The 25,388-nt window shown below is 36.7% G+C and overlaps 1 protein-coding gene across 4 annotated transcripts in view; it reads left to right on the top strand.

Moving 5' to 3' along the window:
* RAB28 (RAB28, member RAS oncogene family) overlaps positions 1 to 24,966 on the top strand; it is a 92,601-nt gene extending 67,635 nt beyond the window's left edge. The window contains exons 5-8 of one of the 4 annotated variants that reach the window (XM_036245391.1): positions 9,900 to 10,003; positions 14,609 to 14,686; positions 22,741 to 22,835; positions 24,066 to 24,162. In XM_036245391.1, coding sequence (XP_036101284.1) covers positions 9,900 to 10,003; positions 14,609 to 14,686; positions 22,741 to 22,830 — 272 coding nt within the window. In that variant the 3' untranslated portion in view covers positions 22,831 to 22,835; positions 24,066 to 24,162. Of the gene's footprint in view, positions 1 to 9,899; positions 10,004 to 14,608; positions 14,687 to 15,551; positions 15,617 to 22,740; positions 22,836 to 24,065 lie in introns of those variants that run through there. The other 3 variants (XM_036245384.1, XM_036245399.1, XM_036245409.1) reach the window with 3 other exon arrangements.
* Positions 24,967 to 25,388: the final 422 nt, after the last annotated feature.

The following is a 25,388-nucleotide window of genomic DNA, read 5'->3' as shown; positions in this document are numbered from 1 at the left end:
GCAGTTCCTACATGCCAAAGAGAAGCCGTTGCTTGCTTTTTTTAAGTGAAAGGTAAGTATAGTACAATAAGGTATTTTGAGAGAGAAAGACCACATTCACATAACTTTTTATTGCAGTATATTGTTATAATTGTTTTATTTTATTATTTAAAGTTGTTAATCTCTTACAGTGCCTAATTTGTAAATTAAACTTTATTATAGGTATGTATGTATGTATAGGAAAAAACATTTATATATACATTATGGTATTTGGTATTATCCGCCATTTCAGGCACCTACTGGGGGTCTTGGTATGTATTCCCCACAGATAAGGAGGGACCACTGTACCAGTTAATCTGAATCTTTTTAATTTTGATTAATGTGTCCGACAGTAATGATTCTGGGGAGGAAGAATAATTAGCTGCATATGTGTAAGTGTGAAACTTGCCATCTTCTATTTTTGAAGTTATGATATAGATAATGGTAACTATTTATGTACACAAGATGGCTGAACAGAAAACAATGTCATATTCATTCATGAATGCAACATTTTTCATCATTTGTAATTTTCTTTTGAACAGTATCTAATTTAGAATTGTCACTGTATAAGTGCATGGAAGTGCTTTGACTCCAACAGGGTAAAATTTGAAGGTTTTCTAATATATTTCACCCACAGGATTTCCTTTTTGTGTTTATATTTTTCTCAGGTGGACTGGAATGTGTGAGGTAAGATGGGTGAAAAGTGTAGCTGTGTGTATGTTACCTGTGCATATATAAACTTCTTAGGATACCAGACCCTCATGCCCCAGCCCTGCTGATTTTACCAGCCCTTTGAAGCCATGTTCTTTCAGATGCTTTTGCAGCTATTCCTTTGGTAAGGCACGTACATCCTCTCTACTTCCAAGATTGTTTGACCAATTTTTCCTCATCCATTAGCATCATCTTATCTGTGAGATCTTTCCTGTCTCCCTAAGCAGTTTTAGAAATTTTTCTTTCTCTATAGTCTCATTGTACCTTGTCCTATATTGACCACTGTTGCTCTCTTGGTCTCAGAATTTTATTGTCTAGTATCTTTCTACATATATTTCTCTTAGTTTTCCCAGTGCTTAGAAGATACAAGGTAGATAATCCATGAGTTAAATGAATGGATAGATGAACCTCAGTAACATTAACTAATACTTATTGAGTGTGTGCCAGACATTCCTCCATGTGATTTAAATGTATTTACTTACTTTATCGATTAGAGTAATATGTAGAGGTAGGTACTGTTATTGTCACCATATTATAGATAAAAAAACAGAGGCAAGAGAGATTAAGTAATTTGCTTAAGTTCCCACAGATGGTAACAGAACAGGGGACCAAACCCAGGCAGTTTGCCCTGGAGACTGCCCTCTTTACTGCTGTGTCCTGCTTCCTCTCCAGACGAGTCAGGGGACAGCTGCGGGACCGTCGTGCCTTCCACACTTGCCTTAATGCAAACAACTGAGAAGTTCAGAAGAGTTATTTCTTATATGAGACTGGTTCTTGTATATAATCCGTCACTGTAGATCAATAAAGTAGTAACAAAGATCATCTGTTAGGATATGAAGAAAATTTTGCTGTAATGATACTTTCTTTATGATGAAATTTGACAAAATGTGATTTTTATCAGAATTGTTTATTGGTTATTATTAAACACCACTTCTTGTTACTCATCAAAATCTATCTAGTCCACTTTATTCTGGACGTTATCCAAGTGAATACATTTTGAACCATCACCCAAATTTAGGGCGTTAAGTGCTCAGTGAAGTTAGCAGGAACAAATGAAGGATAAAAGTGACAGCTTTAGGTTCAGAATTCTAATTGGTTGCTTCTAAATCAAAGCCATGAGCCTAAAAAAAAAACTGTTTAAAAATACACGATACTAAAACATTGATGATGTGATATACAGGATTGGCAAAAGTAGGTTTATAGTTGTTCATATGAAAAATAGAATAATAAATAAAAAAATCAAGAATGAATTCTGTTTTATGTACTCACAACTATAGACCTACTTGCCCACCCCTGTATAATTTGTTCACTTGGCTTTACTTAAAAAATGTTTTTTTAAATTTATTTCAATTTTTTTTAACTTTTTTTCTTTATTGATTTTAGAGAGAAAGGAAGGGAGAGGGAGAGATAGAATTATCGATGAGAGAGAACATCGACTGGCCGCCTCCTGCATGCCCCCGACTGGGGATTGGGCCCACAACCTGGGCATGTGCTGTGACTGGGAATCGAACCAGCGACTGCTGGTGCAAGGGTTGATGCTTGACCAGTGAGCCACACCGGCCAGGCTCTTTACTGATTTTTAGAAAGAGTTGAAGGGAGAGGGAGAGAGATAGAAACGTTGACTGGCCGCCTCCTGTATGCCCCCGACTGGGGATTGGGCCACAAACTGGGCATGTGCCCTGACCGGAAATCGAACCAGGGACCTCTTGGTGCAAGGATTGATGCTCAACCACTGAGCCACACACGCTGGGCGTCAATTGGCTTTTAAATAATCTGTGAGTGGGGATGTGGATAAAACAAGATTGGTCATGATTTAATGATTGTTGAGGCGGCTTTCCTTGTATCTTCCAACAAAATGTATTAAAAAGAGAAAATGCATTTTTGTTTTTATACTGTTTTTCATGTATTACTGGAGCCTTTTAATGGCAGCAAAAGGAGTATTTTACAATTTACATTTAAAACATTTTTTTCCTAGTCAGTAAAAATGCAAAAGATTCTTCTCAGTTTACAATTAAGTTTAATGTAATTTTGTGACTGTTTGATTCATTATGGCATAACAAATTACAGAGACAACTATAATGCTTAGATTTTTATTACCTTGCTAATTATAACTTCAAGTTATTATTACTTAAAAACTCAAGACTCTGTATATAACAGGGAGAGGTTCATTTTTAACAAGTGGATATAGATCTGGATTTTAAAATTGTTTTTCTGTTAGTTAAGGTAATGCAAGATGCTAGACAAACAGTCCCTAAAATTTCAATATGTTAGCACAGTAGAAATTTCTTTCTGCCCTGGCTGGTTTGGCTCAGTGGTTAGAACATTGGCCTGCAGACCAAAGAGTCATGGGTTCGATTCCTGGTCAAGGGTATGTACCTGGGTCACAGGTTCGATCCCCACCCTGGTCATGGTAGTGCAGGAGGCAACCAGTCAATGTGTCTCTTTCATGTAGATGTTTCTTTCTCTCTCTCCCCCTCCCTCCCTTGCAGTCTATCAAAATCAATGGGAAATATCCTTGAGTGAGGATTAACCAAAAAAATAAATAAATAAATAAATAAATAAATTTCTTCCTTATTTACATAAAGACCAAAAGCAGGTAATGCTTATTGGTAATGTTTATCAGTAGTGGCTCATCTCCCTTTCAGGAACCCAAATTCCTTTCATTTTCTGGAATTGCATTTTCAAAGTAAGAATTTTATGGTATGCATAATTGTGTACTCTACTTTGTAACATCCTGTACAATTGTGTATTTCACCTAATCTTTTCCCAGCTTAATTATATATAATATAATTGACACATAACATTATGTAAGTTTAAGGTACACGATGTGTTGATTTGATATACTTACATACTGCAAAATGATTACTCTGTGGGGTTAGCTAACATCTGCATCGCATCATAGAATTACCATTTCTTTCTTGTGGTGCGAACATTTAAGATTTACACTTTCAGCAACTTTCAAGTGTATAATACAGTATTATTAACTATAATCACTATGTTGTAAGTGAGATCCCTAGAACTTATTTATCTTATAGCTGGAAGTTTGTATCCTTTGACTAACACCTTCCCTTGTTTTCCCTGCTTCACCCCTGCTAACCACTATTTTAGTCTTTGTTTCTATGAGTTTGGCTTTTTCAGATTCCACATATGAGTGATATACAGTATTTGTCTTTCTTTGACTTATTTCACTTTTCATAATACCCTCAAGCTCCATCCATGTTGTTGCAAACTGCAGGATTTCTGTTTTCATGGCTGAATAATATTTGTGTGTTTGTAATATCTTCTCTGTTCATTCATCCATCCTGTTTTCAGTTCCTTAGGATATATACTCAGAAGTGGGATTGCTAGATTACATGGAAGTTCTACTTTTAATCTATTGAGGAACTGCTCTACTGTTTTCTGTAGTGGCTACACCAATTTACATTTCCACCAACAGTGTACAAGGGCTCCAGGTTTTCTCCACATTCTCACCAGCACTTGTTATTTCTCATCTTTTTGATAATTCTAACAGGTGTGCGGTGATAGCTCATTGTGGTTTTGATTTGTATTTCCCCGATGATTAGTTATATGGAGCACCTTTTCATGGACCTATTGGCCATTTGGATGTCTTTGGAAGAATGTCTATTTAGTTCCTCTGCCCATTCTTAAATTAGAATGTGTTTTATTTTTCTGCTATTCTTTATCTACTTTGGAAGTTAAGCTCTTATCAGTATGTGATTTGCAAATATTTTCTCCCATTCTGTAGGTTGCCTTTTCATTTTGTTGATGGTTTTCTTTGCTGTGCAGAAGTTGTTTAGTTTGATATAATCCCATTTGTTTATTTTTGTTTTTGTTGCTTTTGCTGTCAAATCCAAAAAGGTCATAGCCAAGACTTCACTTAATATTCTTTATGTTTTGTGATTTTTAATGGCCAGTATCATAAGTTAACTGTATCTCTAATTTGGGACATTTTTATTGCTTCCAATATTTTTATTATTAAATAACTATGTGGTGAAGACCTTAATTATTACTTCTTATTTTACATCCTTGATGTTTTGCTCAAGATAAACTCTTCCAAGTTGTGAGAGTATATATTTGTAAGCGCACCTTTTCAAATTGCTTTTCTGAGAGCCAGTAGTACCAACTTTTATCAACACTGGGTGTTTCCGTGTGTGTGTGTGTGTGTGAGTGTGTGTGTGTGTGTGTGAGTGTGTGTGTGTGTGTTTGGTTGTTCTGTTATTATTTTTTCTTTTTCCAATTTGAAAGGTACTTCATTTTTTTAGATGCATTTATTTGCATAGAAGTGAGATTTAACAAAGGTTAATATGAAACATTAAAAAGGCCTTTAAAAGGTGTCCTAACATTCTATAAAATATAATGATTAGTTACATTTCTGAGAAAATGTCACTTCTTACTGGATTTTTTATATTCCATTAATTCCTGAAATGTGCTTTTGTTGGTATCTCTTGCTGTAAACCTGAAGTATAAAATACGAAATACTGTAATTTGTTTTTTTTAAATTCATTAACCTAAATTTTTACATATCAATCTTTCAGACAGCTAAGTTATTTCAAAATTATTCTTGTTAGCTAAAATTGGATCCTCTTAATACTTCTCTTTTATTTACCATGTGACTTTAAGAAGACAGCAGATAGACTTAGCATCTTAATTTTTTTCTTTACATTTTAATGTTCAAGTCAGGTAACAGTATGTGTGAGCCACTTGATTTTTCACACAGTAAAAAAATAGGTTTTATTGCTCTTTCTAATGAGATTGTAGAATTTTTTCCTTCATGTTTTCTATCCCTAGTTATATTAGACACACAAGAAAGCCAGGACGTCGGCATGACTGGTTTTCTCCCGCACCCTAACCCTTTCCAGCTCTGCGCTCCCTCAGGCCCCAGCTTCTGTTCTGTGACTTCGGGGCCCTTCCGCTGGGCCTCCGGGGGCTCACACCAGATGCCGACGGAATTCCTGTGTTCTCAGCCTCTGCCTTGAGCAAAGTTTCTGAACTTCTTCTGTCTCGGGCTTTCCCATGACAGTGCTGCCTTCTCCCGAGCCCTTTGACGTGCGGACTTTTTCTGCCGTATGCACCTTAACTAGGACTGAAGGTGGGATAGGGGACCTTGCTCCATATTGTTCTTTTCAGATTATTCTCCTTTATCTTCCTTAAAAACCCTTAGATTTGATTATCAAGCCGTATGATTATACCTTCTGCCACTTATGTTTGTTGTCCAACACCTATATCACTGCCTTGAATTTCTTGAAGATCTTGGCTCCTTGGTCACAGTGACTCAGTTGCTATGCTGTCATGATTCCCAGCAATTTCAGTGTTCATCCAGATTATTCTAACACCTTGGTATCTCAGTTCACTGACCTCTCTACCTCCAATCATCTTGCCGTGCCCCCCCATCTACACTAACAGTTATTTTGAAGACTTAGTCAATATCAGTTTCTTCATCCTCTTCATAATACCAATTTCATGTATCCTAACCTCTGCTATCCTGTCTTTCCAGCTCACTTCCTTTAATAACCCAACTTCAATAATTTTTAAATTCACACAAGACCTTAAAATCAGTTGATTTACCAATTTTTCATTTTCTTTAACACTCTTCTTTCTTTCTTTTTTATTTGAGAGAGAGAGAGACATGGATTTGTTGTTCCACTTAGTTATGCATTCATTGGTCGCTTCTTGTATGTGCCCTGACTAGAGATTGAATCCACAACCTTGGTGTTATGGCACAACTCTAACCAGCCGAGCTACCTAGGGGGGGCTCAACCCTCTTCCTAATCAACTTAGATTCCCTGCTTCATGAATGTAATCACTACATCGCATTAACTATCTTCAACTTACCTATCCTTCTTTTGTTATTGTACATGGTTGGGAAAACATTAGCTCTATTTAAATGCAAGCGTGTCAATGGGGGGGCGGGGGGGAGGGATACCTGTAATATTTTCAGCAATAAAAATTTTAAAAAAGAAAAAAAAAATCTCTCTCCACCCATGCAGCTAAATGAATGTGACTGGAACAAAACCCACCAATACACTGTGTCTCATTTTAAATCTAGGTTAAATGTCTTCAAGTGATATTTTAGCATTTTTCAAGTCCCACATCTAATCCATTAGCATGTCCTATTTACTTTTTATTCCAAAAATATTTTGAGAATCTGCATCGCTTTTTACTATCTATGTTGCTACCACTCTTATACTAACTACTGTCCTCTCTTTCTTAGATTATAGCCCCCTCAATGGTTTCTCTGCTTTACATTTGACTTTCTGTAGTGTGTTCTCAATACAGAGCCCTGAACCTATTAAAATGTAAGTCACATTATAACACTTTTTTCTCTCACAACCCTCCAGTAACTTCACATCTCTCCTAGAGTGGTCTACAGACACTGCGTGATCTGGCCCTGGTTTTTAAAATCTCATTTCCCAGTGTTTCCCTCTCTTGCCAACTGATTTTAACCACTCTGGCCTCCTGGCTTTTCCTTGAATCTGCTAAGAATAATCTCCATGTAGGGCCTTTGTACTTGCAGTTCCCTCTGCTTAGAAGGCTTTCTCCCAGATTTTCCTGCTCCTTAGCCTTTTTAAGGTTTTTCACCTACCTGTTTAAATTAGTACTGCCCCTCATGTACCTTTTATTTTTCTTCATAAAATCTATCAGCATTTGCCATCCTACATATTTTACTTGTGGGTCCTTTCCCCTTCATTAAAATGTAAGCTCATTGTTATATCTACAGCATCCAGGACAGTGCCTGGCACTCAAATATTTGTTGAATGAAGGAATGAATGATCAGTAAAGTGGTTAACCATTGAGATTGTTAAGCACTTGCTTAAGCAGGATGTAGTATGGTGGAGTTATAAGAGATGGCATATATACAATATTAATGCCTTTGTCCTTCAATTGCTTAGATACTGGAAGGATATACCCCGAAACATTAACATTAGTTGTCTTTAGTTAATGGCATTTTAAATGTCATTTTCATAATTGTTTTTCTGAATGTTTGGGAAGTAAGATTAACACCTAGCCCTGGCTGGGTGGCTCAGCTGGTTGGAGAATTGTCTCATACATCAAAAGGTTGTGGGTTTGATTCCTGGTTGGGGCACTTGCAGGAGGCACCCGATGGATGTTTCTCTTTCATATCGATGTTTTTCTCTCTTCCTTCCTTTTCTCTAAATTCAATGAAAAAAAAAAAAACCCATATATTTTCGGGTGAGGATATATATATATATGACATTAAATCATTATAGCAGTAAGAGTGTTATCACATGTCTAATAGGTAGGGACTGGATAATTTAAGAACGATCTTAAAAATAGAAGAAAAAGATTTTACTAGTACTCTGGTAACTGAGCCCTCTCCAGTGTTGCCCACTAAATTCTAACACAACAGAAAAAACTTTGTAGTGAAATTCTGTGAAGGCCTTGTTAAAAATTTCTGCTGTCTCATTTGTCAGAGTCTGTTATTTAAAATAACATTTATATCCTTAATGGTCTTTTATGTTCATACTGGTGATGACTTTTTGAGGACCTGGATTGTATCCTTTTCATCTTTGAGTACTTACTACCTAGCACAATATTTGGTATATAATGAGTACTCAATAAATGTCCCCTCACCCCAATTGATCAGTGACATATTAGTCTTTTATTGATATCTTTATTAGGAATAAAGTTTTGTTTGGATAGTAAATTTGTCAATGCTATAGATAACTTATGTGGTAATTAGGGAGTTTAGGGAGGGGAGAGAGGAAAAAAGAGAAAGAAAAAAGCTGAACAATGATAGACTGTTTTATTTGAAAAGACAAATACACACACAAAATGACAAATTTTATTTTTAAAAAATTGGTTAGTGATTCATTGGGGATTTTTCCTAGTGACATGATTTGTTCTTACTCTTGTTGAATTAGGAAAGTATTTTAGCTTTAATATTATGATAACCTAGGTGTATAAATGTCAGTGCTAATAGCTTAGTATTTTAGTCATCTACAAATTGATGCTTGTGGTATCTGGACATTTTTTTGCCTGTTCTTGTAAATAAGGTCTCAGTGATGTTTGAGGAACAGCAACTTGTGGCCAGAAAAGAAAAAAGCTCCATATTATTCAAGCTAAGCAATATAAATGGGATTCAAGAATCCCTCACCAAATAAAAATCTCCTAGAGAAAGATCTCTCAAGCCTACAAACTAAAGACCTTCAATATAATTTTAAATAAAACTTTTTATGTAAAATGAGAGCACTTTTTAGTTGATAATCAATTGACACTATTATGTAGGCTTACTAGATTTGCAAATTTACAAGTTTTTACAAGTCAGTTGGGTCCCTTCCTCAGGAAATCAGTTTAACTTTTTTTCCCTATATTGACTCAAAGAGCCTAGTTGTCCTTCAATCTTATGAATATATTTGCCTTATAATTTGACGGCATTGAGTCAACACCCTTATAGGGTTTCTAGTGTTGTAAAAGAGAAACTGTTCAATAAAGGATCACATTTGAAAAAATAGACTGTGCTGGATAAAACCAGTATTGGATATGAATACTGTGCTTTGCTTTAAAGAACCTATAAGTATTCAAGGAAATAAATGCTTGCCCCTTACTTTCAAAATGCATACTTTAGGTTTGGAAAGCAGCTGAGCTGTGTCTTTGTGAAATTAAACCATAGCTTTAAATAAATTAATGAAATATTGATATCTTTTAGCAGAAAATTAATTATGTATTTTTTGTGAACATTAATATTTATAAAAATTTCAGAACTATTCCAATTATTAAAGTAATTAAATTATTCCAGTTAAATATGCTTGGGTAAGTGCATCTTTCAATAAATCACTATGTTTAAACATTATACTAAGTAAATCTTTTTTGAGTATCATCAATTTGTCTGAAGCTATATAGATAATAAGAATTATAGCTTTCATTTTTTGAGCACTTATCAGGTGCTGGTTATTTGTACTATACGTGGATTAATCCTCAAACACTCCATAAAAGGTAGGTATATTATAAGATTCTTAGTTTTTAGATTTAGAGACTGAGACATAAAGAAATTAAGGAAATTGTCCAAGATTACACAGCTAGTCCAAGAAATTAAGGAAATTGTCTAAGCTGGGATATAATGTTGGAAAATATGTCAAACTTAAACATGTTAAGATATATTGATTGACTCTAATATTAAATATTTTCTCTATTTTTGTTTACCTTTCTAGTTGATTTGGAGCACATGCGAACAGTAAAACCTGAAAAACACTTACGGTTTTGCCAGGAAAATGGCTTTAGTAGCCACTTTGTCTCAGCAAAGACAGGAGACTCTGTAAGTAAAATAATTAACACTGAATCTTATAAGTGCGCTTTTACTTTTATTTATTAATATTCATAAGTATACTTTCTATTTAACTTTTGCAACAAAATAATGCTTATTGAAGACATAAAATAGATTAGATTAGAGATAACTTGTTTATTCTTTTTATATTACTTTTATAATTAATTTAACACATTTATGGTTATTTTAGAGTATTTTAAAATATGAGTTTTAAAAAGAATATAAATACCCATAATCTCAGCGTTCAGAGGTAACCGTTCATAACCTCATATGATTCCTTCTAGATATTCTGATCCTCACAGATGCTCATGCTACTGCCAGCAGATTGCATTTACTGAGTGCTCACTTTGTGACAGCTCCTTGCTGCTCTGATTATCTTTGTTTTATGCATGAGTCTTAGCCAGGCTATGTAATGGGGTCTAGGTCACACAGGTAATAAGTGGTAGGAGATAGAATTTGTAAAACCTAAGTAGTGACACTTCAGGGCTCACCATATTAACCACATTAAATATTTATTTTAAAGAATTAAGATCATAATGTAGAAATAATTTTGTGTTATACTTCTTTATTTAATATGTGATCTGTAGAAAATTTTACCATGTCATTTAATACTACTAAATAGATTTAATAATCCATTAAATAACTATTAAAAATTTATTCAACCAAATCCCTGTTGTTGGAGATATAGGTTATTTTCAAGTTTTGACTTAATACTTTAATATAAAACTTTGTCCATAAGCTTTGAAGTTTGATTTCCTTTTTTTAAAAAAATAATTTTTATTACAGTCAATGTTAAATTAGTTTCAGGTATACAGCAATAGTGGTTCGACATTTATGTAACTTACAAAATGATCCCCCTGTTTATTTCCTTTACATAGATTCCTTGAAAAGGAATTGAAACATATTGCCAAACTGCTGCCAGAAATCTAAGTTAATTTATGTTAACTGAGCATTGTATGACTGCCTTACCACTATGCTCTTTTTTTTTTAACATTCAGGGTTTGTCAATTGGGTAGACAGAAGAAGGGGTATTTTGCTATTTAAATTAGAAATTCTTTGATTGCTATTAAAAAATTTCATTACCTATTTATTTTTTCTTATCTGTTTGAAATATGCTTTAAAAAAATTTTATGACCATTTTTATATCAGGGATAACAGCCATTTATCATAAGTTTTGCAAGTATTCTTTACTGCCCAGATTTTTATTAATTTTCTTGACACCTTCAACCAAGAAAAGTTTGAATTTTTTCTGTGGTTTAATCTTTTAAATGTTTTTTCTATATGTTTTTCTTTACGGTTTTTATGCTTTGGATAATTATTAAATAAAATAAAGGGTATTTAATATTTTTTGGGGTCTGACATTTAAACATTTGACCTCTTGGAACCCTTTCCCCCAAGATAATACAAACCTGGTCATATACCCACACATGCCATTTTAAAAAATGCGCTATGGGTATTCCTTGATAAGTCTATTCATGGATTGGGCTTCTACCCTTACTAATCTACCTAGGGGTCTTTTGCCATTTTAGAATTATTATAACTTCCAATATTTTAGCTTGTGTTTAAGCGCTTAGTAAATTTTGTGTACTTACGTTGAACCATGAAGAAAAATTTCCATTGTTCTCTTTTTAAATGCAACTTTGAAATGGTTTGGTGAAATCACTTTAAGAATTATTGGTCATTTCCAACTTCAGGTTATTTCCCCTCATTGCTTGAGGAGTTGAGCTCTGGGCTTACTATTCTTTTCTCTAATACTGCCTTTGTCATAATACTGAATGATTTCAATCTTTGTCCTTCACCTCACCTCAGCCACTCAGTCCCATGCATTGTCTTTACAAATCACTGCAGTCCCTCTGTTGCCAGGTATCTTTGTATCAGGCATCCTAATCCTTGACCACCATCCTGACTTTTTAGCTCACACCCTTGACAGCCCTAACCCAATCAATCTGCAGCCTCAGCAGGACCTACAAAACACTGATGCTGACCCTTTTCAGATGTCCTTAACCTCCTTTCATGTCCTCATTTTTCTCTCTCTCTAACTTAAATCTTATGACCAGTGAAAATCGTTGCCATGCCTGTAGCCTCATTTCTGTTCCCCTCTTTCACTTTATTAGACTCACTTGGCTAAGTCTGGTTTAAATCAAGCCCCCGCCTTTTTATGGCTGCACCCATGTATTTGAGCATGGTCAGGGAAGATCACAGAGGCATGCTGGAGTTGTCACTTAAAATGCACCATCACTGAGTGGGCCCTCGGTGCTGCTCAGTCATTGTGCTCCACATTTCTAGACCATTCTCTCCCATTGAAGTGATGCCTGTCCATAGCTTCTCTCCTCTCTTTAGGTCTGCAGACCTTTTTGTCTATTCTCTCAGCTGGTGACTGTGTTTCTTATTTTATAATAAATGTAAAACACAGGACGCTTCCATGTACTGCTGCTACCACATTTACTGCCACTCTTCTTCCCACCTTGCACCTGCTCCCAGATAGTCTCTTTTCTGGGGCTACTATGGGATGAGCTGTCTGTCTGTGCTCCCAGCTAGAGCTCTTTGCCTAGCAACGAACATTTGCTTAGCAATCTCTCTCTTCGTCCTGCACCATCATTTTCTCTATTTGATTATCCTATCAGCATACAGAATATTATGACTTCTCTTAACTTAAAAACAACAAAAAAAACCCTCTTGATCCTACATCTTTCTTTCCATATTACCTTCTTTCCCCCACTTTCCAGTGGAATGTTTTGAAAGAGTTATCTCTAGTTCTCTCCTCTGAGTTTCTCTTGAACAGTTCCAGTCAGACCTTTGCCCTGAATATTTCACCCAAACTTGTTATCAAGGTCACCAGTGACTTTCTTTTTGCTGAATTCAGTGGTCAGTTCTTAGTTTTCATCTTACGTGACTGACTTGTAGCATGTACAGTAGTTGCTTACTCTCTCTTTGAAATACTTTCTTCACTTAGCTTCCAGGATACTATTCTTCCTGGTTTTCCTCCTCCCTTGCTAAGTACCCTTTATCTGTCCCCTTTGCTGATTCTTTATCTCTCTGACTTCTAAATATTGGAGTGCCCTTGGGCTCAGTCTTTGTGTATTTTTTTTTTTAGAACTTATTTCCTTAGTGACCTCATCTAGTCTGTGGTTTCACCAGACTCCATGCTCAGTTGCCCACCTTAACACTCCGCTTAGGTACCTTACAGGCAGTCCCAGTCTACTTCAGGCCCAGAGCTTCTGGTATCCCTCCTCAAATTCCTCAGTCTTCCCACTGCAATAAACGGCAGTTCTTCTATCAATTGCTAAGGCCATAATTATATTGGAGTCATCCTTGACCCGTCTTTATTAACACCCCACATTTATTTATCAACAAGTCCTGTTGTCTCTACTTTAAAAAATATGTCCAGGATCTGGTGATTATTTCTTACCATCTCCACTGCTACCACTTTGTTTCAAACCTTCATCTCTTACATTAGTGTCTTTGCTGGTTTCTTTTCTTTTCTTTTTTTTTTTAGTTTGTACCCTTGATCTTCTCTAGTGAGTCACAGTATAGCGGCCAGATTGAACACATCAGGCCACTGCCATGGCTTCCATTCCACTGAGAGTAAAAGCCAAAGTCCTTCTGGTAGCCTACCAGAGCGATCTTACATGATTTGTACCTTCTTAATCTCTTGGCTTGTTTTCTTTTACAGTCCCCTCCTTCTTCCCATTCTGCCACACTAACTTCCCTGTTGATCCTTAAACACTGACCGTCAGTGAACTATAATATATGTTGCTTTTTGAAGTGTAAATGACAGAAGCCTTTCAGAGTATGTATCTCTTTTTGGTTAGAAATCAAAATTTAATTAATATAATTGTAATAAATATTCAGGAAGTAATTATGAACTGAGCAGGGTAAGAAAATGATAGTACACTTATGAAGCAAAGACAAGTTGTACCTTAAAGGTAAACTCTGGACTGGAGCTCTAGGAATCACAGTGGGCTCGGCATAAGCTAACTGGGTATGAAAAGACTATGCTGTTTATAGAAAAGTGTTTGTAGACTTTTGTTTACTGGTAATGGAGTATATTGCTCCTTTACTCTGAACTGATAAAATATAGCAAGGATTTCTAAGTTGTTTTGCTCAAAAGATGTGGAGAGTTTATTGAATTGATGAGAGCCACAAAGATTATTAAAGGTATAGGCTAAGGCCAGGTCAAAAGACCAGTGTAGAGTTGGCAGTGGAAAGCCAGATAGTATAGTATAGATTAATGTAGTCTCATTTTCTTCACATTTGAAGTTTGTTTTGCTAGTATTTTTGTTTTTTTTTAATGGGGTAGCTGTAATTATTCATCGTATGTTAAATCTTTAAAAATGTAAGTTTTTAGGGATAAATGTTTCTGTTTAGACAATTCACTGAATTTCATGAATTTTCAAATTAATGGATTTAATAATTTAAAAATATTATTACACTTAAATTTGTCTTTATTGGACAAATAAACCTATTTTTGGAATAACCTGGTACATCATATTTTTGAAATTCTTGCTGTTGATCATTGTTTAGAAAGTTCCATTTATTTGAAGGTAACTTAAGCATGCCTGTTTTAAATCATTTAAACCTATTTTTGGTATGTAGGTCTTCCTGTGTTTTCAGAAAGTTGCTGCTGAAATCCTTGGAATCAAGTTAAACAAAGCAGAAATAGAACAGTCACAGGTGATTATATTGAATTTTATATTATAAAGACTAATTTATTTCTTTTTAAAAAGACATTAATTTTCACCCCTAAATTCTTTCACATTTATGCATTCTATATACATATCCCTAAAAACTTTAGAAATAGATTGTGTGTTTGAGTCGCTGTTTTTACCAAATTATGATACCCTTGAAACTTCAGTTTGATTTTTTTGTTGGAAAAATGAGATTAAAAAATACAAATTTTATTAGTGGTCAAATAATGGGTTAAGGTGCTGTCCATATTGTTTTGTACTTAAGTTCTTCCAGGATTACTGTACGATATTTAAAAAATGTTCTCCATTTGGCATCTTCCATGTTTGCTTTGCTAAAACATTATTTTTTCAGTTTTTTAGTGTGTACTCTATACTCTGAAACATCCTCCACTATAATGATATTAATTATTGATGTTATTTCATTGTTAATTTAATAATGCTATCAATTATTGTGGATTTCTTAATTCTTTCACTAGTCCTGGACAATTTTCTGAGGTTAAGAAATATACATGAGCCCTGGACGGTTTGGCTCAGCGGTTAGAGCATCCACCTGCGGTCCGGAGAGACCCAGGTTCGGTTCCCGCTAAGGGCATGTACATCGGTTGCAGTTTGTCCCCGGCCCTGGTTGGTCGTGCGGGTGGCGGCCACTCGATGTGTCCCTTTAACATCGATGTTTCCCTCTCTCTCTCTTCCTCTCTCTCCTTCCCACTCTATCTGTACAAAAAATGGAAAAATGTCCTCAGGCGAGGATAAAAAAAAAAGAAAAAAGAAAAAAGAAATATACATGAATACCAATAAGCAAGCATTTAAAAATTCTACTATTACAGTACATCATTTTACATCTTTGATAGAATGAAAAATCAGAGCAAAAGCCTATAGTTTGAAGTTAAGCTTCAGAAGTGGTTTGCTTAGAAGCAACAAATAAATTACGTTTTCCCAGAATACCTTCTGCTCCATTTCCACCCCCCATACAGCTAAAAGGTATAATCATCTTTTCTCATCCTTAAATTTTTCTTTAATTCAGTGCTTATTTTCATGGGCACTCTGTGTGTGTGTGTGTGTGTGTGTGTGTGTGTATTTAAAAATAATTAGAACAAGTATTTATTAAAAACCGTTACGCTGATGTTGCTGTTTCTAGGACTTGATTCAAGTACTCGCGTCTCTGGAAATCTGCTACTTTTATTCTCATTATTCAAAAGACATTTATTTTAGGACTTATTATAGCCAACCGCAGTGCTAAGATATTTCGTGCCATGTAAAATTGCTCCCAGACACATACAAGCAGTTACTTGTGTTTGGCCTAGGAGGCACTGTGCAAGAAGGAGAAATCACCATTATTTGCTTGATCACATAGAACTTGGCAGACCAAGCACATTGTCTGCTTTTTAGCTTTTATTTTCAAATGGTATTTGAAAAAGGATATCTGGTTGATTAGAGAGTCCATGAATGATTATCAAATAATTATAAATGATTTATTGATTATATGTCATATGATGTGGTATAGCAGTGAGTCTGACGATGATTTAAAGGAGTTTAAGATGTAGTTCCTGCCTTCAATGAATAAACTTAGAGATAGAAGAAGGAAGATAGAGAAAGAAAGAGAAACATTGATGTGAGAAACATTGATCAGTTGCCTCTCGTACACATCCCAGCTAGGGATCAAACTGAAACCTAGGATGTGCTCTGTGCCCTGTTTAGGACTCAAACCCAACCCTTTGGTGTACAGGATGACACTCCAACCAACTAAGCCACCTGTACAGGTCCATCTAGGCATATTTTATTTGATTATTTAAAAAAAATATGTTTTTTTTCTTTATTGATTTTAGAGAGAGAGGAAGGGAGAAAGGAGAGAGAGACAGAAACACCGACGAGAAAGACCATCGATGGTCTCCTCCTGCATGCCCCCCACTGGGGATTTGGCCCACAACCTGGGCATGTGCCCCAACCGGGAATTGAACTGGCGACTTCCTGGTGCATGGGTTGACACTCAACCACTGAGCCACACTGGCCGGGCATCTAGGCATATTTTAACTGAAGAGGTTTCATATATGGTAACTACATAGAGCTCTAACCCTTCCTGTACATCCCGCCTTGTTTACTAGTGCACCCCATCTTGTTTACTATGCAGTGAGGTTTAATTCAGTCTTCAGCTTGTTGATGGTCTTTACTTTGAATCCATTCATTTGAAGATGAATTCAAACTGCTAGAACTTCCTCTCTTACATTTGTCAGAATCCTTTGTGCAGAGAAGCCTCAATCATTTTTCCTGAGCCCAGTGAATCTGGTGCCTTTGCCAATTAAAATATTGATTTCACAGTTAATATTTTGTAATGGAAACATTTTTGAAAGTTTATTTCTTAAAAAGGTGTTTCTGAGAATGTACTTGTGAGCCACATTGAGCAGTATTCCTTTTTAATTGAAATATATTTGACTTACATTGTGTAAATTTAAGTTACAGAACATGTTAATTCGATTCATTTATATATTATAATATGAATGTCATTGTAGTGATAATAAGTGCCTCTGTAATGTTAACATAATTATTCTTTTTAGTAGTTGGAATAATTAAGTTCTAGCCTCTTAGCAGGTTTGATGATTATTAACTGTACTGTGCATTATATCTCTAGGGCTTATTTACTACTTATTGTAAGTTTGTACCCTAAAACAGTATCTGTCCTGTCCTCCCACCCCTCATTCCCTGGTAGACACCATTTTAATCTCTGTTTTGGCTTTTTAAAATTTCATCTATAAGTGATAACATATCTTGTAAAGATAACAAGTACTTATCTTTCACTTAGCATAAAGTGCTTAAGGTCCATCCATGTTGTCGCAAATGGCAGAATGTTCTCCTTTTTCATGGCCGAATAATACTCCTGTATGTATGTGTGCATGTGTGCGTTTCACATTTTATCATTTTATTTATTCATTCTTTCATCTGTTGTTGGACACTTAGGTTGTTTCCATATCTTGGCTGTTATAAATAACACTGTTATGAACACAGTGGTGCATATATCTTTTTGAATTAGTGTCTTCATTTTCTGTGGATAAATACTCAGAAGTGGAACTGTTGGATCATGTGATAGTTCTATATTTAATTTTTAGAAGCATCTTCATGGTGTTTTTTATAGTGGCTGCACCATTATACATTCTCACCAACAGTGCACAAAGTTTCCCTTTTCCCTACATCCTTGCCAGGACATCTCTTGTGTTTTCTGTTTTTTATTAGAATTTATTTCATCACTACTTTAAAAGTTGTCATCTTGAGATACCAAACACTTGCTTTAGCAGTGTGGCCATTGTTAAACATATTTTTGTACTAAATCTTTGGAGGGAGCAGGTCCGAGTTACCTCTGTGTGCAGGCCCTTTAAGAGGAGCTGCCTGGGCTCCTGCAGCCTCAGCCTCCCTCAACCTCACTTTCTGCTGCTTTTACAGGCAGAAGTAATGGGGATTCTCTTCCTGGCACTGAAGCCCTGAGCTGGGGGCCTGGTGTGGGACGGGGACCCCTCTCTCCTCACGGAGGACCTTCCCAGCCGAGGTGTCCTTCTGATTTTTATCCACTGCACGTGGGTGTGGGAGCAGCCCGTCCCCTCCGCCCCTCCTACCAGTCTCCACGTGGCTGCTGCTCTAATTCCATAGTTGTAGGACTACCATTCAGCTCGGTGTCAGGTGGTTCTGAAGGATGGTTGCTCTGTAGTTTAGTTGTAATTTTGATGTGGTTGTGGGTGGAGGTGAGTACTGTGTTGACCTGCCCGCCATCGTGACCGGAAGTCTCGTGTATTCTTGATGGTAGTCATTCTAACAGGTTTGAGGGGACAGCTCACCATGGTTTTTAATTTGCATTTCCCTGATGATTAGTGATGTGGAGCCTCTTTTCCACGTACTTGTCCAAGATGTCAAGGACTAGGGGAAAAAAAGAAGTTCAGATTTTATTTTTTTGTTTATATATACAAGGTATATATTAAAATGAAAACTATATATGGAGAGATAGAGAGGAAGGGAAGAAGGAAGAAAGAAAAAGAGGGAGAAAGGAAGGGAGGGTGGGATTGGGAGAAAGAGAGGGAGAGAGAGACAGCGTTTTGCATGCAAGTGAGAAAGTCCTGCCTGGTTTCTGTGGGTTTGTGTCGTTTAAAAGATTCTTGAGGGGATTTGGTGTAATGTTTGAAAGTGTTTTTATTTATTATAGAGAAGGAGATGGTAGACTCACTAGTCATGTGGAAATTGATGCTACAGTATTTTAGTTTGTGACAGATATTTGTAATAAGGCTTTAGTCTTAGTTCCATTCACGGATTATTTAAAGAGATTCTGTTATTTTAGTTCTAACCTAGATAGTTTCTGTTTGGGAGTCATAAACTGACTTATCAGCACATCATGCAAGTTTTGTAAGGAAGAGACAGGGGAAGGGGGAGACAAGAAAGGGAAGCAGTTCATGAACACAGCAAACATGTCTGAAGGCGGCTTTGTACCAGGGGCCACATTGGAATCGGGGGGGTACAGAGACAGGTAAGTTAGGAAGTTCTCCTCCAGAAACTCCTAGCACAAATGGGGTGGAAAATATTTAAACTGTTAAGTATACTCTAGTTGCATTTCTCACAATTCCCAATTTAGTTAATAGTTTTATTTTAATTGTCTGTTCTCCTCTTTTCTCCCCAACCCCAGCTGTTCTCCTCTGAGATAGTATAAAAGTTGGGAAGGGTGGTTAACAAATGTATTAGTTTCCCAGATTGTTCAGATTTTTTTTTGTTTTCAAAGTAGTCAAACCTTTAAGAGAAAAAGTAAATTTACTACTGCTATTCCCTAGGATGTTCAGCATTCAGCTTTTTAATAATGCATTAGGTAGTCTGAAAAAAAACAAAAAACGCATTGTCTTATATCTTACTGTTCCCAGTCTGAATTGCAAGGATGTTTTGCCATATGTACTTGGTGTTCAGAGTTCTTGATAAATTCTTAATACATTCTTAAGCCTTGACAATTTCACTTGCCAGTTAATAAACTATGAATTTCTGTTTGGTTTGAACTAAATATGCATGAGTTTCTTAAAAACAAAAATTTTATGTCAGAGATACTCATTAAACTTTGTAAAAATGAATATTCCTGTGTGACCTCTGAATATTTTCATACTCTATATAAAAGATTCTAGCATAGGGCATGTGTGGGCATGCTCAAGGTTTTTAATTCAGTCTGTCTTAGCATGTAACTGTGCAACACAAATGCCTATTTAACCCCTGATCCTCGGGGCCTTCTCTTTTCTGCTTTATCTGAATACTGACCATTTTTAAGGAGCCACAGGAACTTAGATTCTTTTTACCTAAATATTAATCTTTCTATAATTTTCTCCAGTATGTTTACAAATGCACTGGGATTTCTTTCTTTTTTAATCTTAAATACTACTTGTGTCTTCCTAGCAGAACATTTTTACCCACTTTGTTTGTACTATTCTGACCCTCAGCTATTCAACATTGCTTAAGGGTTTCCATATAATATCTTACTTTTTCTATTCACCTTTTACATTTATTTTTTTTCATATAGTTTCAAAAGTAGGTGAGGCCTTAGAGACCTTGCAGATAAACCTTGTTTTTTATAGAGTAGGAGATCATGAAGACCAAAAAGGTGAGTAACTTGCCTACAGTTATGAATGTTACTGGCAGCACATACTGGTGCCTTCTGTGGGAGGCAAAGAAGAATAGCATTCTTTAAGCTCCTGCTGTGTGCAGAGCACCGTGGTTTTAGAGATACTGTATCCATGCTTTAAGTGGTAATCTGTAATCTTGTTACAATTTGGATGTATAGCAATCATGATATTCTTTAATAGTTTACACATCTGTTTTCTATGCTGGACTCTCATGCATCTCAGAAACAGAGATCATTTATTATTTATCTGAATGTCTTCAATACCTAGAATAGCCATTGGCTTTAATGAATGATAGTGACAAGTGTTTTAGTCTTCTTTATTCTGTATCCTGAGCATGACAAACTATGACTTTTGCAAAGATAAACATGTTACTACTATATGGTTTAAGATGCAATTGCAGAGTAGATCAAATTTATCTTTAGCGTCTTCCTAAGAGTCCATCTCTACTCCTTGAACCCAACTACCCCAACTCCTAGGTTGCTGTCTTGCTTCACTTCTGGATGGCTACCACTTCCAGTCCATACCCACCTGCACTCACTCTCTGACATAATAAGGGTGAAGCTGGTGTTCAAACTCAAAGCTTATTTCCTCTTAGGGCCACTTCATTATGGTCACTCCACTGACTAACAGCAGAGAGGAATAGAGTATACTTGTGGCTCCAAAAATAAAAGTTGGTGTTTTGTAAGTAACATTTTCTCTGAAAATATCAGTGAATGACTTGTAAACAAGCTGACTACTGTGAAATCATCTGCCAGGGAGTTTATGGCATGGAAATTCTGTTTTGCTACTCATAGAAAGCAAAGCCTCGGTTTTGCCTTCCAGTTCAGAAACTGTACAGAGCTTTCTGCCAAACAGCGAAGGCCTCTGAGAAAGATGTTGCCTTTTTAGTTCTTCATTAATTTGAGGAAAATTAATGGTGAATATCCAAGCCATTTATGTTAGTCAGTACTTTGACCAAATGTCTTGACCAGAGGTCAGTAACCTGGTTGTTTATAGGATAAGGTTTAAACCAACATTTTTTAGGATTAATGGGTTGCTTACTGATTATGGAAATCCCTTTTCTTTATTGTAACCCACAGTTTGTCACGAAACAATTAAGTTCAAGGAGGACAGATAATGGTGTTCAACGTCTCACTGACATACCCCCTCCCCCATACCTCATGTTGCAGTGGGTAATGCTTCTGTTGATAGCATCAGGCTGAGTGCCTAGTAAATCCCGACCTTGTCCAGAAGTTAACACTGCTTGGTGGAGAACGAGCTGAGCCCACGTGAGGCTAGTGTACTGGAGCCTCCTGCTCATTTACTCTCCGTTGTTTGTTCAGTCTTTGTAAGTGTTATCACGACCAACAGCCTTATTAACATGTTTTTCTATGTGCACTCATTATTAGATGCTGTTATGAAGCAAGAGTTCTCTGATATAAGATATTTGACATTGTAAAAAAAGCAAGGATAGTTTCAAGTCGAAACATTTGGAGAGCATGTTATCCCTGTCATACTTAGTTGTCACATGCGGTCTTTCATCCTGAGGGTTATTGCGAACAAAAACCTAGCACAGAAGCGTTGCCTCGTTATTGAGCAAACCTCTTAGATATTTGAGGGAACAGCTGTTGTGCTGAAATACTCTATGTCAGGATTTGTTCTTTAATGACAGAAAAGTGCATTTTGAAATTGTTTATTTTTATATGAAATATGGAACCATGGGCGTTAGTGTTGTGAGGAATGGGGCAGTGAGCTTCAAAAGAGGTTTTTGTCAAGTAATCAATAATATTAAATGTAAAAAATGTAAATGCCTGTGGCTTCCTCTGATATATGTATGCATCTTCTCCCTTCCTTCAAAGAGCATTAATTACTCCTTCCTCCATGTTACCACAGCATATAAGTCTACTGGTAAAGCATTTGTCTTGTATGACAATTATCTGTGTACGTGTTTCTCTTCCCATTAGGTCCACAACAACTTGTAAATACATCCTGTGTAATTTGTCTATACATTTCCATTATAGAGTGGCACATAGTAGATTCTCAAGGAGATGGAATTAATACTTTCACTATACTTTAGCATAGAAAAGCACCATAATTCTTGGTTGTTCTCTGAAATACTGGGAGTTATATATATTATGTGTAATAGTGATATCAAAACTAGAACTCACCACTTGCCTGGGAGGTTCAGTAATTATATCTGTTTTAACAATTAAATAGAATTATAAAGAATAATGTTTCTTGGATCTTTGTTTACTTTCCTTCCTTTTATATGTGTATATTCTGCTGTTTTCTCCTGTGACATGTTTGAATTTATGTGTATATTTCTTTTTCTACTTTGGTGTTTCCTTGTATTTTCAGTCATTGAACATACTTTCCGTTTTTTCTTTCTTTCTTTTCTTCTTCATCTTGTTTACGTTGTACGAAATGACAGCGTGTGGTCAGGGCAGAAATAGTGAAGTACCCGGAGGAAGACAGTCGACACTCCAGCTCTGCTCAGAGCAGGCTCTGCGCAGTGCAGTAGCGCAGGTATGAGGGCCAGTGCCGCAGGGGCGGGGCCCGGCCAGTGCTCCGGTTCCTCCTGTGCATGGACACGTTCACATGATTATTGGGCCTTATTGGAATTAATACTGCATACATCCTGTTTTAGAACTTCGAAAAATTGATCCTTTGCCAGGAGACTTACGAATTAAATAAGGAATTGGGAACAAATTAAAATAACATTTCAGTTACTTTCACACGTATTTGTCTTTATGGTTGTGTTTATTACATGTGCAGTGAAGTGGAGAATTGAGGCAGTCATTTCATTATTCATTCCTCACCATTTTTCCTGAAATAGCCTGGTAATTGAAAGAGTATTTTTAAGTTTGCCTTGAATTACCCTTCTTTGTCTGCTTGTGTGTGCAGACTAGGTAAAAGAGTTGAAAACAGTAAAGGATTTCTTTTAATTTAAATTATTACTTAGAGATGAATATTAGGACATATTGCTAAATTTATCATTTAAGATAATCCTTGAATGTAGGTTAGAGGGAAGCAAGGAAGAGTTAAAAGTATCTTTTGGTTTAAATTATTTTAAAAACATGAGTATGTGGTAATTTTCTAAACTTCTTATTCTATATTTTGTTAGTCATTATTCATAAGCCATTAGTGAGCTTTTTGGAAGTTAGGGATTTGGGAGGAAAGTTTTAAAAATTGGCAAAGTTTTAAATATTTAGTTGCTCAATACATTTCTCCTTTACATGTGACTCCTCTCTCACACACCTCTTCTCATAAACTCACGCACCGCGGTAAACACTGCAGAGAGCTACGGCTGGGGGGAGCGGCTGAAGGGAATAGTGATACATGGGACATTTTTACTTTGTAATAACGAAGTCTTGTCCTGTCAGTTCAAATATGTGAATGATTAATTTTAATTCCTTTGCTTTAAGTTATAGCCAGGGTTTACTCTTTCATATTAATTTGTCAGTTTTTTATTAGACTGGTGATAACCTCAAGCTTGTATCGTAAAACCAAGGGAGACTCAATAAGGAATTGCTACTAGGTACTTAAAAAACACACACCAAAAACCAACCCCTTCCCTGCCAACCCCAGGTCTGCATTCATTTGTCCTGGTTGATTCTTTTAATATCAGCTCCTGCTTCATTTATGATGTCTATCATCAGGGGTTCACCAAAGTTCAGGAAATAAAAATATACTGTAAGAAGCTCTTTCTAAATGTTCTGATGTCCTGATAATAACTCTTGTTTTCTTTCATGACAGAGGGTGGTGAAGGCAGACATTGTAAACTACAACCAGGAGCTCATGCCAAGAACTGCCGACCCTCCTAGAAGCTCCGTGTGTGCTGTGCAGTGAAAGCGTCGTTTCCTGTGCTGATAGCTCTGGCCGCCCTCCGCCTGGCCTGGGCGGAGCTCGGGGACTGGTGTTATCAGTGATCGTCTCTGCAGTCAGGTAGCACTTCCTCCCAGCTCGCTTCCTCGTCCCTGTTCCTTGCAGCCGCAGGCAGCTCCTCGGACTGGAAAGAATTCCACTTCGGGACCACACACTTTGAGTTCAAAATGGAAAGCCCGTTCTCTGGGCTTCGGCTGCTTCATTGAAAAAGAATAATGTTGGTTCTCTTTAATGTCCTCAGTTCTTTTTTTCCCAGATGTCAATTTTTTAGAACAAATGTGGAAACTCTCCAAGTCTCGATCACTAGTGGGGATTTTGCCACAGCGAAGTTTCATTCTCTCATCTGAACTCACATGGCTAAGTGTGCTTGAGTGCAGATACTGAAACACGAAGTACGTTCTATCCACAGACACTGAAGAAGGCAACCTTCTGTTATCTATTGTGAGAGGAAATATGTAAAGTTGTGTCTAACTGAAAATGCTTGAAATAAAGCTAATAGAAATATATTTTCCCACTTTTTAACAAAGGACCAAATTGTTTATACTGTCGCTGTAACTCACAGAGTGGCGAGTACTTGCTGGTGTATTTGATCACTGTCATGGTCATTGTGAGTTGTGGAATGCTCAGGTCGACACGTTGTGAACTTTGATCAGTGTCCAGCTGACACCCCACGAGGACTTGCTCCTGCAAACCGTGTCCAAGGATGCCCAGGACGAGTGACAACTGTGGTTGGATCATTGTGGATCAGACTTGTACCTGATGTTCAGATGTTTTTCTCCTACAAATAAATTTATTTAAATTACTTTTCTGGAGAATTTCTTTTAGCTATCTTCCTTTTAGTTACAGACAACAAAATGTATTTGGCTGTAATACTGTTGAGCATATTCTGATTCATGCCCGGACGCTGTAGCCTGGCATTTCAGGGGCTCCACGGCAGTGCACCCCCCTTTCTACCTCTGCGCAGAGAGAGCCATAGGCTCCCTCCTATGTGCCATGTGATGCTCTGCCCTCCTGTCTTTCTGCACAAGGCCCTCTGCCTGGAACTGCTCCCTCCTGCCCGAATGTCTGCTCTGCCAGCCAGCCTTTAGTTACCGGGGGCACGCTCTGTAGGTCACGGCTGTGTCGTTTCTGTGCTGAGGCACCGTGCCTGGCATGGCGGGTGCTTTGCATCTGCCACGTCGAATCAGAAACGAG

This window comes from Molossus molossus, unplaced genomic scaffold, assembly GCF_014108415.1.
Source record: "Molossus molossus isolate mMolMol1 unplaced genomic scaffold, mMolMol1.p scaffold_m16_p_1, whole genome shotgun sequence".
In the NCBI taxonomy this organism is placed as follows: Eukaryota; Metazoa; Chordata; class Mammalia; order Chiroptera; family Molossidae; genus Molossus; species Molossus molossus.
This window is presented reverse-complemented; position numbering and strand designations above follow the sequence as displayed.